This window comes from Mobula birostris, chromosome 10, assembly GCF_030028105.1.
Source record: "Mobula birostris isolate sMobBir1 chromosome 10, sMobBir1.hap1, whole genome shotgun sequence".
Classification (NCBI taxonomy): domain Eukaryota; kingdom Metazoa; phylum Chordata; class Chondrichthyes; order Myliobatiformes; family Myliobatidae; genus Mobula; species Mobula birostris.
The window spans coordinates 123,774,112-123,787,015 of NC_092379.1; the positions used below are offsets into that span (position 1 = coordinate 123,774,112).

The following is a 12,904-nucleotide window of genomic DNA, read 5'->3' on the forward strand; positions in this document are numbered from 1 at the left end:
CATTGATGATGCAAAGATCATTGCCAGAGGCTCAGCAATCTCCTCACTGGCTTCCCACAGTAGCCTGGGGTACACCTTCTCCAGTCCTAGAGATTTATCCAACTTGATGCTTTCCAAAAGCTCCAGCACATCCTTTTTCTTTTTTTTTTGTAATTTATTTCTTACTGAAATTCATCATCAAACATGCATTTCCATAAGATGTATTTCAGATACTATACATATATATCATATAGTCATATTTGTCACAAATCACCACATATTATTTATCTGAGGTATACACTTATAGAAAGGAGAGGAAAGAAAGAACAATCGAAAGAAGAAAACTATGTACAGAGTAGGGAGTGATTTTTGTTTACAACATATTCATTGACTTGTAAGAATAAAATCAGGCCTATGAGGTGTTATGTAGTTAAACGATTTTTTCCAGTATGAATAAAATTGTTCCAACTTATGATTAACAGATGCTGTTATCTTCTCCATTTTGTAAATGTCCATTGTAATTTCCATCCATACATTTAAAGTTGGGCTTACCTGTGATAACCATTTCCTGGTAAGGGTCTTTTTACCAGCCAGCAGCAGTACATTCATTAAATATTTATCTCTTTTCAACCATTCTTGAGGTACATACCCAAAATATATGGTCTTACTCTCTAAGGGTATTTCACATTTAAAGATGTCTTGTAGGGCATTATGTATCCAACTCCAATAGTCTTTGATAATGGGGCATTCCCAGAAAATATGATAATGGTTTGCATTTTGATTTCCACAATTTCTCCAGCAAGCAGGGGAGTTACTATTATAATGGGACTTCTGAGAGGGTGTAATAAAATATCTTATCAAGTTTTTCCACCCGAACTCCCTCCATTTCTGTGAACTGGTACACTTCCATTGATACCTCCATATTACTGTCCAGTCTTCCTCAGATATTATTACCCCTCCTTCCTTCTCCCATTTTGCTTAAATGTATGAAGTCAAATGTGTTTTAAGATTTGACAAACCCTTATAAACACTTGAAATTATTCTACTACCATTGTCTAAATTATATGCTTTTCTAAATAGCTCTATCAGACATGTACTTGCCTTGGTTACATTTTTAACCGTCCTATTAACATACTGTTGCATCTGTAATACCGGTAAAAGTCTTATTTTTCTAATAAGTGTTTCTCTTTGAGCAGTTCAAAACTGAACAGTGTTCCTTCTTTCATTATATTGCAAATAGCTGTTATTCCTTTAGCTGTCCAGTCCTTAAATCTGGCATCCAGTTTATTTGGCGTAAAATCCGAGTCATATGCACACCTTTTAAGAATTGCAATGTCTCTCTCTAGTTGATTTTCTTTTATATTAGTTTTCCATATTTTAAGAGTCCACGCATCCTTTTTCTTAATGTCTATATGCCCAAGCTTTTCATTCCTCTATAAGTCATCCCTACAATTGCAAAGGTCCTTTTCCATAGTGAATACTGAAACGAAGTATTCATTAGGTACCTCAGCTATCTCCTCTGGTTCCATACGCACTCTTCCCCTGTCACACTTGATTGGTCCTATTCTCTCACATCTTAAGCTCATACTCTTCACATACTTGTAGAATGTCTTGGGGTTTTCTTTAATCCTGCTCGCCATCTCATGGCCCCTTCTGGCTCTCCTAATTTCATTCTTAAGCTCTTCCTGCTAGCCTTATAATCTTCTAGATCTCTATCATTACCGAGTTTTTTGAACCTTTCGTAAGCTTTTCTTTTCTTCTTGACTGGATTTTCAACAGCCTTTGTACACCACGGTTCCTGTACCCTAACATCCTTTCCCTGTCTCATTGGAACATACCTATGCAGAATGCCACGCAAATATCCCCTGAACATTTGCCACATTTCTGCCGTACACTTCCCTGAGAACAACTGCTCCCAACTTATGTTTCCAAGTTCCTCCCTGATGGCTTCATATTTCCCCTTACTCCAATTAAACGCTTTCCTAACTTGTCTGTTCCTATCCCACTCCAATGCTATGGTAAAGGAGATAGAATTGAGATCACTATCAACAAAATGCACTCCCATTGAGAGGTCTGACACCTGACCAGGTTCATTTTCCAATACCAGATCAAGTGCAGCCTCTCCTCTTGTAGGCTTATCTACATATTGTGTCAAGAAATCTTCTTCAATACACTTAACAAACTCCACCCCATCTAAACCCCTTGCTCTAGGGAGATGCCAGTCAATATTTGGGAAATTAAAATCTCCCATCACAACACCATTCCAGAATCTGTCTCCCTATCTGCTCCTCAGCTCTTTCTCTCCAATCCTGCTGAAGGGTTTCGGCCTGAAACATCGACTGTACTTTTTTTCCATGGGTGCTGCCTGGCCTGCTGAGTTCCTCCAGCATTTTATGTGTGTTGCTCAGATTTCCAGCTTCTGCAGATTTTCTCGTTTATGGAAAGGAATGAACAGTCTACGTTTCGAGCCGAGACCCTTCATCAGGGTCTTCCCTTCTGATTTTTTAAAAGAGAAACTACCCTTAAAATAAATTTAATAATTGTATCCCATTTTTTTATAAAAACACCTTTTCCCTTAATTTAGTTCTTTCCCTAGTCTGAGGTAAAGCATTATTGGATCTTTCAGGTGATACATTCTTTTAGAGGTCAGCAAAGAGAAGCTTCAAGAAACATGTAAGAATGTCAGATAATAAGAACTGATATTGAGGTTTAAATAGAAAACATGCAGTAATATATTGGTGCCATATAGATTGATGTGCTCCCTGATCTCTGATGTGCCAATTCCTTGATGAACCTCATGGCTGTGAATCATATATTCCACTACCTTGTGCAGTGACAAGGTGGACAAGATTACTGTCTTATCCTTAAGTTGCTTTGACCCTCATTCCAAAATGAGGGGATTCTTGGCCATGAATTTGGAGCCTTGCACTGTACCAAAAATAGCATTTGAATGTTTGTGCATTTAATATTTAGGAAAAAAAATGGGAAGTATTTAAAACATGATAAAATCTGCAGATGCTGGAAACCCAAAGCAACATTCACGAGATGCTGGAGGAACTTAGCAGGTCAGGCAGCATCTATGGAAAATAGTGAACAGTCGATGTCTTGGGCCGAGACTGAGAGGGAAAGGGGGAGATGCCTAAATTAAAAGGTGGTGGGGGGAGGGGAAAGAGGCTACCTGAAAGGTGGTAGTTGGGAAAGGTCAAGTTCTGGAGAAGAGAGAATCTGATAGGAGAGGCGACTGGACAATAAGAGAAAGGGAAGGAAGAAGGGACCCAGAGGGAAGTAATAGAAGTGGGGAATAGAGGGAAGGTGGGATGGTGGAGGTGGGGGAATTTTGTTTACCAGAAGGATCAGGTTGGAGGCTACCCAGGTGGAATATAAGGTGTTGCTCCTCCACCCTGAGGGTGACCTCATCTTGACACAAGAGGAGGTCATGGATCGACATGTCGGAATGGGAACGGGAATGGGAATCGGAATTAAAGCAGCTATAATTAATTTATGGTTACATTTTAGTAAGTTTCAGTAGTTGCCTGTTACTTCCAATATACACATAGATGATCATGTTGTAACTGAATGGTGTCGTTAAACAAATGGCCACTTACTTCCTGCAGGAGATATTCAGAATTGCTTTTAATTATAATATTAATCCATAGCATTTAAATCTCTTACTTTTTGTGCACCTAAGTTCCTATCTCCACATCAATAACAGAAACTGCCTATGTAGACTTGACATGCTCTAATTACACTTGTTCCCATTGAAAGCCTGGCAGTAGCCGTAGATAGAATAATGCAGTCATTGTATGACAGGTTTACAGTGGGGAGTCTGCATCTGTACGTATGAACTTAGAGTAGGAATATAAAAATAACTACATTTGAGTTCAAAATGGGAACTGGATTTTTGTCATGTGCTGTGGTCCAAATATCTAATGGCTTCCTATACCAGTTCACTTGGACACCACACTTGGCTTTGACGGAACAGCTGCATAACTGTACAATATTCACCAGTAAAACATTTAAGAAAGTCCATCTGTATATATCCCGTATCTACAACTCAGTGTTCCAGTCTTTTTATCAGTAATATTCATCCTTACCCCAGCAACACCACAGTCAGGAGCATATCATTTAAGTATCCAGCTAATGCAACTTCCTATTTAGAATTGTGCAGGATAATTTCTAGTGCAAACCTAATATTTATGGGCAAAATCTTCAAAATGCCTGTTCGTTCCTCCATTTCCTCTTCCTGTGCAATCTCCCTTCACCTGAAGATTGCACGTTCAATCATCTAGATAATATATAGAAACAATAATATACATCAATAAGAATTGTCAACGGACAAAGGTCAGCTGAATTAACATTCTAGTCGAGCCTTGTTGTGGTTGTAAAGTAGATTCTAATCTGAAATATCAGAGTTTACATTCATAGTTACTTAGGTATGACTCTTTCAAAACATTGATTATTTTCCTTTTGCCCCAGTGTCAGATTTTAATGAAATATTAATTAACAAATTAAATGAATGAATAATTTTTGGAATAATGCTGAATTGGGGCCAAGATGAAAGCTAAGCTATAACTGTAATCATAATGAGATTTTCAAGTTGTGCCATATCCTTTCAATTTCAATAGAAGTAATTGTGATCTGATAGGAATAATAAATTCCTTATGGTGGCCACCTCAGTTCCCTTACGCCAAAATAATTCCTCTTGGTTCAAATTGAAAACATTTGTGTATAATTTTTATCTCTCTCTATTCATGCATTTTAAATTATTCATCTGCATAGCCTTAGAAGAGAACTGGAGTGCTGTATGTTAACATTGTTTAGCCTTTTCTCTTTCCATTTAGAATCATGTGGAGCAGGGAAAATTCTGAAGTCTTACAGCGCGGCAGATGCCGCCGTTACCTTATCATCTTTCACTTCACCAAAAGAAAATGAACTTGGCCACAGGGTGTTACCTTTACCTACTTCAAAAGAGGGCAGCACATTGGACCCGCCCTCTCCTCTGAGACTAGCTGATGTGCCTGAACATACTTCAAATGATTCCTCTGCACATGCCATTTCCCTTACATCTTGTGTTACAAAGGGTGTGAGTTACTTGTCCGTACCAGAAGATTCTGACAAAGCCCCATTGAGGTATACGGAGCCGAAAGGCATTTCATTGCTGTCTGATGATTGTTTGATGCAACAGAGCAGAACCTGTTTGGGCTGCTTCATTGAATCGAAAGAAAGCATTGATGCAGAGCCTGGAATAAGCATGAAGATAGGTGACATGAACAGGGATTGTGACACCTGTTCCGTCTCCGATATAGGGATTCAGTGCATGAGTACAGGAGAAAGTGGAAGATATGGGGATCAGCTGCTTTCAGACCAACTGCTAAGCTTTACTGTGCACAAGTCTAGGACTACAGACAAAAGAGATGTGGAGAAATCTGACAGTGAGTCAGAAGATATTACTCAGAAACATTACTATGAAGGATTACTGCTGGACAAATGCAATGGAGAGGAAGCTTTACTATCAAATCCCAGTCAGGACTGGGCTTACTTCGAATCTTTTATTAGTGAAAGCAAAATAGAACTGCTTGACCTGTGCTCCAAAAATGAGCTTTCAGTCAATCTTTTTGCAGAGGAAGAAGTGGACAATTACATGTTTGATGATGAATCGACTCTCAGCAGTGATGTCTGCTCTTTAAAGATTAGGTACGAATCTTTTCAAGACAATGTCAGAGAAAAGACAAACGCACTTCAGGAAGAGGCGCAGTTGAGCTTTTTTCCTAACGTAATTTCAAACTGCACAAAAAAGGAAGGCAAAGCCTCTGTAAAAATGAATTTAGACGCATCACAAATCAAATCTGATGAGATTGATATCTGGGATGATAAGGACCAATCGGAAGAGAGATCGGGATTGCAGAAGTACAGTAGCACTGTGGACGTAAAGCTTTATGCAACTTCTAAGAGAAATCATTTCTTTGAAGCAAATCATTCAGTCGAAGATTCGGGAGAGTACAGCGATGATAGTTATGGAACAGATTCCTCGTATGACACCCTCAAATGCAGCCTGGATAGCACAGGGTATCTCTCGAGACAAAATGCAAATTGCTCTGGGCAACTAAATTATGCACTGCGTGCCAAAAGGAAAGTGCGGTATAGTGATGACTACCTGTATGACGTTGACTCCATAGAAAACGAAAAGGTTTCAGGGAAGAAAGAATGGGTAGCAGATGGTCCGAAGAAGGAGGACGATGATGAATGGTGTCCGCGAAAGCGTCGAAAATCAGCTCGGAGGGGACCGCCCGTTATTATTAAATATATAATAATTAATAGATTCAAAGGTCAAAAGGATATGCGAGTAAAAGTAAGTAAAATCGATGCCACCGAGACAAGTGTTTGTCTAACCGAAGAAGCATTAGGTAAATATGAAAAACTTGCCCCTTTAAAGGAATTCTGGCTCCAAAGACAACCTGAACGAGTGTTGTCGGTGCCTACTGAGAGAAGGAAGAGGTTGCGTTTAAATAGCTCAGTATCTGATGTGTTTCTTTCTCATCCTGCCAAGAGGAAAAGCAAACCGTTTGCGAGCAGGCACCGGGCTCGGAGGGTTCGGCTTGAGCTAGGCCCCAACAAGCAGATTGCGTGCTCCTTCGACCCACTTGAAACCCAGATGCTGACTCACGCAGGAAGGGAAGAGGTGGCCTTTGTAGACTCTCAGACATTTGCGATTGAAATCCCTAGCTGTGAAAATGGCTTCTGCTCCACCAACATTACGTCAGGGACAGCTTCAATGAGAGGCAAACCACAAGGGAAGTTTGAGAACAGAGTAAAGGAGAAGGGGCGTCTAAAGAGATTAAAGTTAAAGGCAGAGGCCAAACTGAGAAACACCAGCAAAAAGCACAAGGTGGAAGTAAATGACGACACTGAGGCAATGACAAATGTGAGCGAGATGGATTCAGCTGTAAAGAGACAGAATAGTTCAGGTAACCTCCTGGCTGATTCTATTCATTGTGCTCCAGACAACACCCATTCATCTAAGTTGTGCCATGCAAAGGCTGCTGCTAAGAATTCTTCATTCTCACCAGCCACCTGCTCATCTGACAAGACTGTGCCATCTGCCAATGCTGCAGCTACTATGCAAGTAATCCCTGGGGGGTATTTGCAGACGTTGCTGGAGGCATCTGATTCCATCAGCCACAATGGGCTCTCTTACTTCCCGAATCATTCAGTGGTTGCCTCCAAGGAGCAGGGCCATTTCAACCCCGCGAACTTGACACAGAGCTGCGTTCTGTCCCCGCCCTCTGAATCCGAGCAGCAGCAGTCCCCTCTTTACCAGCAGGAAGCGCCGTGCTTCGAAAAGTTGTGGCATGCAAAGCAGGAGTACTCAGCCGTCAGAGTGCCCACCATTCTGCCGATGAGCCTGGATGGTGCAGTATCACTGCCGGCAGAAGCTGCCAGCCTTTCAGGAACCATTACTGATACCTATCAACAAATAGATATGCACAGTGACGGGCTTGTACTTAGCAAAAATTATTCCCACAGCCAGCCACTGCAGTCAAATACCAGCTATCAATCATGCATAATAGAAGACAGTGATGGCAATTTTCAGCTCCATCGAGATTCAGTAGCTACAGATGACACCAGGCTCATCAGTTTTGATTCAGTGGGTTCTTTGTCAGCAAGCTCCAATAATTTTAGCTCTTTAAGTTTGAAGTCATGTGAAAATGATGGTGAGGATGATATGAGTGATGACTTCTTAGCTCATTGCAGCCCCAAGCTGGTAATTCAGCAAAGCATCGACGAAGTTGCCCCTCTGAAGGAATCCGCAGACCTCCTTGACATCTCAAACTTTACCCCCGACCGGTTCAGGCAGGTGACACTGTCTGAAATTTCCCCGCCGATTACCCCCGATCTCTCACCTGGAATAGTGGGGCCAGAGGTCAAAACATTAGGCAAACCCAAAGACTTTCAGGAACATGTTCAAGCTCTTCTTGGAGAGCCTACTGAAATGAAGTGGGGTACAGTATCGCAGCCACACAATCAGTCAACTGAGGCTTTTATCCTGAATAATCAACAGTTTCAGTTTCACTCCTTTAATAACGAAGATACCTGTGAGCTGACTCAAAAGGATGCATTTGATAAACAAGCTGGTGTGGTGAAATTAAATAATAGCAGAGGTCAAAAACCTAAAAGGAAAAGTACCTCCAGTAAACATGTGAGCCCAAACCAAAGCTCAAATCCAAAAGGTGCGAAAAAACCAAGGAAGCCAAAATCTGCTAAAGCTGCAGAGAAAACTCAAAGCAGAAATAATTTGCGTCAGAATCCTGGGACTTCCAAAACTCCCAAGAAATCGAGTGGTGCCACACACTCTAAAAGGAACGATCAGGTGCAGCTGCCTACTGCCAATGCCAAGTCATTGGATGCTCTCATTAGTAAAAACAACATATCCCCTTGTGTCCAGTTGCTAAACGAGTCCTTTCCACAATGTGGTCCTACAGCTGTGCGGGGTAGAAAACAAACTGGGGGTAATTGTACCTGGCCTTTGAGCAAAAAGGCTGGTGAAGGTTGGGCTGGGCACAGTGTTACCAACAGTAACAACTTGTTAGTTGACGATCAGAGGGAATTTGAAGAACCAAGTAATATACTTTCTAACATTGCCTCTGGAATGGCTGAAGTCCAGCGTTTTATGATGGCTTCTATTGAACCAATATGGAGTCCTGGAAGCCATAACATTGTCTCAGCTTCATGCCAGTCTGTTGAGGCAAATAGCCTGAAGTGGAAAACCTTGAATATTTTGGGTGGTACCACGTCAGAATCGAAAAGGAAATCAAATAGTTCATTGCCTGTGAAAAACCGGAGAGCAACAGCCAAGGCCTTATGTAATAAAAATCCTGCAAAATGCACAGTTCCTCATACTGCACCAACTGGTCCGAGCAATGAATTTAATTTCAGCTCTGGTATACGAAGTGGCATTTTTGACAGAAGCTCTGACACTTCAAGTATTCCTGCCAGTAATGGCCCCATCCACAAAAAAATGTACCGTCACAAAGCAACATTAAAATTGTCAGGAGATGAAAAGATTAAGATAAAGAGAGCAGAGCGTGAACAGCAGCACAAGAACCCATTTGTGACAGCCTCTCTTGAAAAACTGAGGTAATAAATCAGCACAGTGGCTGTGATGCACCCTTTACATTCCCAGCACCTTCTACGCCCAGGCACTGCCCCTTATTTTCCCCCTTTTTAAGCACGAATTGCATGCAAGAGGCAGTTTCTCCCCACCCCCTACCCCCTTTGCAAAAGGAATGATTTGCATGAAAACTCCTAGAATGGCAAACTTAATTATGAAATAACTTTTGTTCTGACTTGGCTGTGGCACAATTAACACAGTTGTTATTAGTACTGTTATTTCACTTCAGTTTTTTTTTCCATAATCCTTAACAACGTTTTAGTAGACTACATTTTCTACAGCTGCTGCAAAAAAAAAAAAATTGAAACCCTTTGAACCATGGAGTAAATTATTTGGTTTTCCTGCAGCAAAAATGGCTGCAGTTTGCTCTCAGTAAAAATGGGGCCTTTGAGTTTACCTGTGTTTGAAGAAGATTTTTGTTTCCAGCAAAAACAGTTGTGAACACATTTAGTGTTCGTCAGGATAATGTTTCACAAAAGAAGAATTGTTCAGAGGCCTTGTCAGTGATCAAACAAAAATGGAATTGCTGGAGTTACAAGAGATGTAATTATTGTGTATCTTGCAGAATTCAGTACCTTTAGTAAGAGTCCAGGTTCTGTGCTCTTAATGAGAGATAGAACACCTTTGCTTCACCAGTGTTGATGGACAATAACACATGCACTACTTGCAAAAATCTGTGCCAAACCATGAACAAGTGTAAAGATAATTTTATGACAGTAGGAACATTACAACTTTGATCTTAATTTTTTTCTTTATATATGTTTTTAAAAAAGAGAGGGAAATAAAAGACAAATTGAACTTATTATTCCAGTAATTTTATGGCAAGTCCCTTGAAGCACCTGCAGCTCACTGTGGATTATGACACCTCAATGATCACCAAAACACTGACGGCTAACACGTTCTGCAGTGGTTCCACTTTGCCAAATATGCTTACCTCATCTGCTTGGCAACACGCAAACTCACTCTGGGGAGTCTAGATGGAATTAACTGGTTTGTGTTCAATCTGAGCTTTATCGAAAACTCGAGTATGGGGTATTTACTATGCTTGGACCAAGTCTGAGAAAAGAGGGAAGTCCTGTTCGTGTACTGAATGGATATATTCTTACCGTGTGATGATGGTCGTGATGGATAATTGGAGTTCACTAAGGTAAGTGCTTTGATAAATTAGTGATGTTTATTTTAAAAGAAGCCCAAAATTCTTCACATAATTATTCTAATGGTAATTAATGTCATAAACTCCAGGGAAAGTAAATTCTAAAAGAGGATGTTGAAAAGCTAGTTGAAGTTGGTGAGATGGCTGACCATGATTCACTACCTTCAAAGAGTTCAGTCATTCAGGGAAATCAAAATATTTCAGAGTATTTTCAATGTATCGGATTACAAAATTGGACTAAATATCTACCCACTGCTAATTTAAATAGTCTATACTGGTCTTTGTACCTGAGGTGATTTTGTGACTTAGATGATTACAATGACAAATATGTAAACAAGCGAGAGAAGACTTAGAGAGTGCGTTGTGAAAGTTATTGGTAAATTGCCTGTTTAAGTTGAATTCTACAAAACTAGAAAACACAAACACTAGGTGTTGAGTGGCCATATGTTACTCTGTCTTTAAACAGTTACTGAGAAGCTAGATTTAGGAAGATATTTAGCCCTTTGTGGCCCCACCTTCATTGTCCGACTCTAAAGTTGGTCAGTTCAGAATGTTATGTTGTTCCTCTCCGCTCCTTGTGGCACATCCTTGCTATTTGCTTAGTATTTTGTCTGTTCTTTACAAGGCCAAGTTTCTAACTCAATGGTTAACTTAGCACAGATGGAAAGCATGCAAGGAGCTGGCTGGCTCTTGAACCTGGAACCACTTGCCTCGAAGTCCAGTTTTGATGCCACTGCACCACCAGCTGGCAAGTTCTGAATGTGGCCTTGAGCAAATCCATTCCTACAGCCATCAGCTATGATCTTATCCCATGTTTCGGAGTTCCCTTCTCAAACATTTTTCTTGTCTTCCTTTGAAAATTTGCTCAAATTGTATTTTCATAAATCACATTGTATTAATTAATACCCCTATTATTTTCTTTGTCCTTACATGGTGTGGTGGTTGTCCACGGTGTTGAACAATGACAACAGGAAATCTGTGGCGGGAGAGTTTTTAGAGCAGAAAAGCCGTTGCACTGGGGCAGTTCCACTCTCCTCTGATACGAGAAGTCTGGGTCCTCTGATACGAGTGGTTGTCATATCTGGGGTCTTCCTTGGTTGCAGTGGATGACTATGACTTCTGTGCCTCCTCATGCCCTTCACTTTCCACAGAGCGTGACAGAAACACCTTCCTGGCTCTTGGATCTCACTGTAAATCGCATCCATCCAGTCCGCTGCAGCTGACTTTACATGCACTAGCACCGGGATGTGAGGCCCACCGGCCACACTCACCTGCCTGGTGAAGCGTGGCCGCCATTGCATGCAGGCAGCTACTGGGAGCCACAGGTGTTCCTTTAAGAAGTGTTCGCAACATTTATATGTGGCAGGAGTACTGTGTTGACCTTTCTATTTGATTTATCTTCCCTAGCAGAAGAAAGTTGGGGAACTGACGTTTTTGAGCTCGAATGTTAGCAGTTAGATGGACCAAATGGGCTTTACTATCATCTCCATTTGACCTTGTGTAGTTGCCGTTGTGAATCAATCTCTGAATTGAACTTGCTACATTTTCTGCTAGAATGTACCCTTCGGGAAGATGAAGCTGCTACACAAGGAATGAGTCTTGTAGTAAATCATTATGGGACAACATTCATAGATATAATGAATTTTAGAATTTGGGGAGCACAGAGGCGGCTGTTTGGACCAACAAGTCTACTTTATCTTTCTGCGCAAACCATCCAGTAGGATCATCCCCAGCTCAGGGGTTCAGAATCAGAATCAGGTATATTATCACCGGCATGTGTCGTGAAACTCGTTAACTTAGCAGCAGCAGTTCAATGCAGTACATAATATAGAAGAAAGAGAAAAATAAATAAATAAATAAATAAATACGTATATTGAATAGACTAAAAATTGTGCAAAAAATAGAAATAATATATATTAAAAAAGTGAGGTAGTGTTCAAGGGCTCGATGTCCATTTAGGAATCAGATGGCAGAGGGGCCTTTCTATTAACCAGACTGGGAACCCCTGCCCTAGCTCTTTTCTGGTGACAATTACTTGCCCATGTTTTCTGCTTTTGGCAATCAATTCCAGGTTATGATGCTTGCAGTGTGGAAATGTTGAACAGTACAGCATAGGAATGACCATATTGCACTGAGCTAATTAAGATAATGATGCCTAATTAAATTAATCCCTTCTGCCTGCACATGCCCCATAGCCCTCCATTTTCTGGATGCTTATGTGCTTATCTAAAAGCATCTTTACCAGCCCTGTTGTATTTGCCTTCACCAACACTCAGCATAGTACATTCTAGGCACCCACCACGCTCTGTGTAAAAATGGAAACTTACCCCACACATCTCCTTTGAACTTTCTCTCTCTCGTCTTAAATGTATGCCCCTACTATTAGACCTTTTGATCCTGGGAAATGATGGTGGCTGGCTGTCTATGCTTCTCATAATTTAATAAACTTCTCTGAGGTCTCCATTACACTGATCTCAATGGAATGAAGCTGCCTATCTCTCAACTGTGCTTGGTCAAGACATTCCTCACTGAGCACCAGATCTTTTCTCAGATTTCACTACCAGATTCCTCCATCTCTGTGGACAACAGCACTGCCTGTCTGC

The 12,904-nt window shown here is 40.9% G+C and overlaps 1 protein-coding gene across 1 annotated transcript in view; it reads left to right on the plus strand.

Moving 5' to 3' along the window:
• The window catches only part of nexmifb (neurite extension and migration factor b), a 159,195-nt gene that overhangs the window by 133,091 nt on the left and 13,200 nt on the right, over positions 1-12,904 (plus strand). The window contains exon 4 of the mRNA XM_072270915.1: positions 4,821-10,295. Coding sequence (XP_072127016.1) covers positions 4,821-9,118 — 4,298 coding nt within the window. The 3' untranslated portion in view covers positions 9,119-10,295. The remainder of the gene's footprint in view (positions 1-4,820; positions 10,296-12,904) is intronic.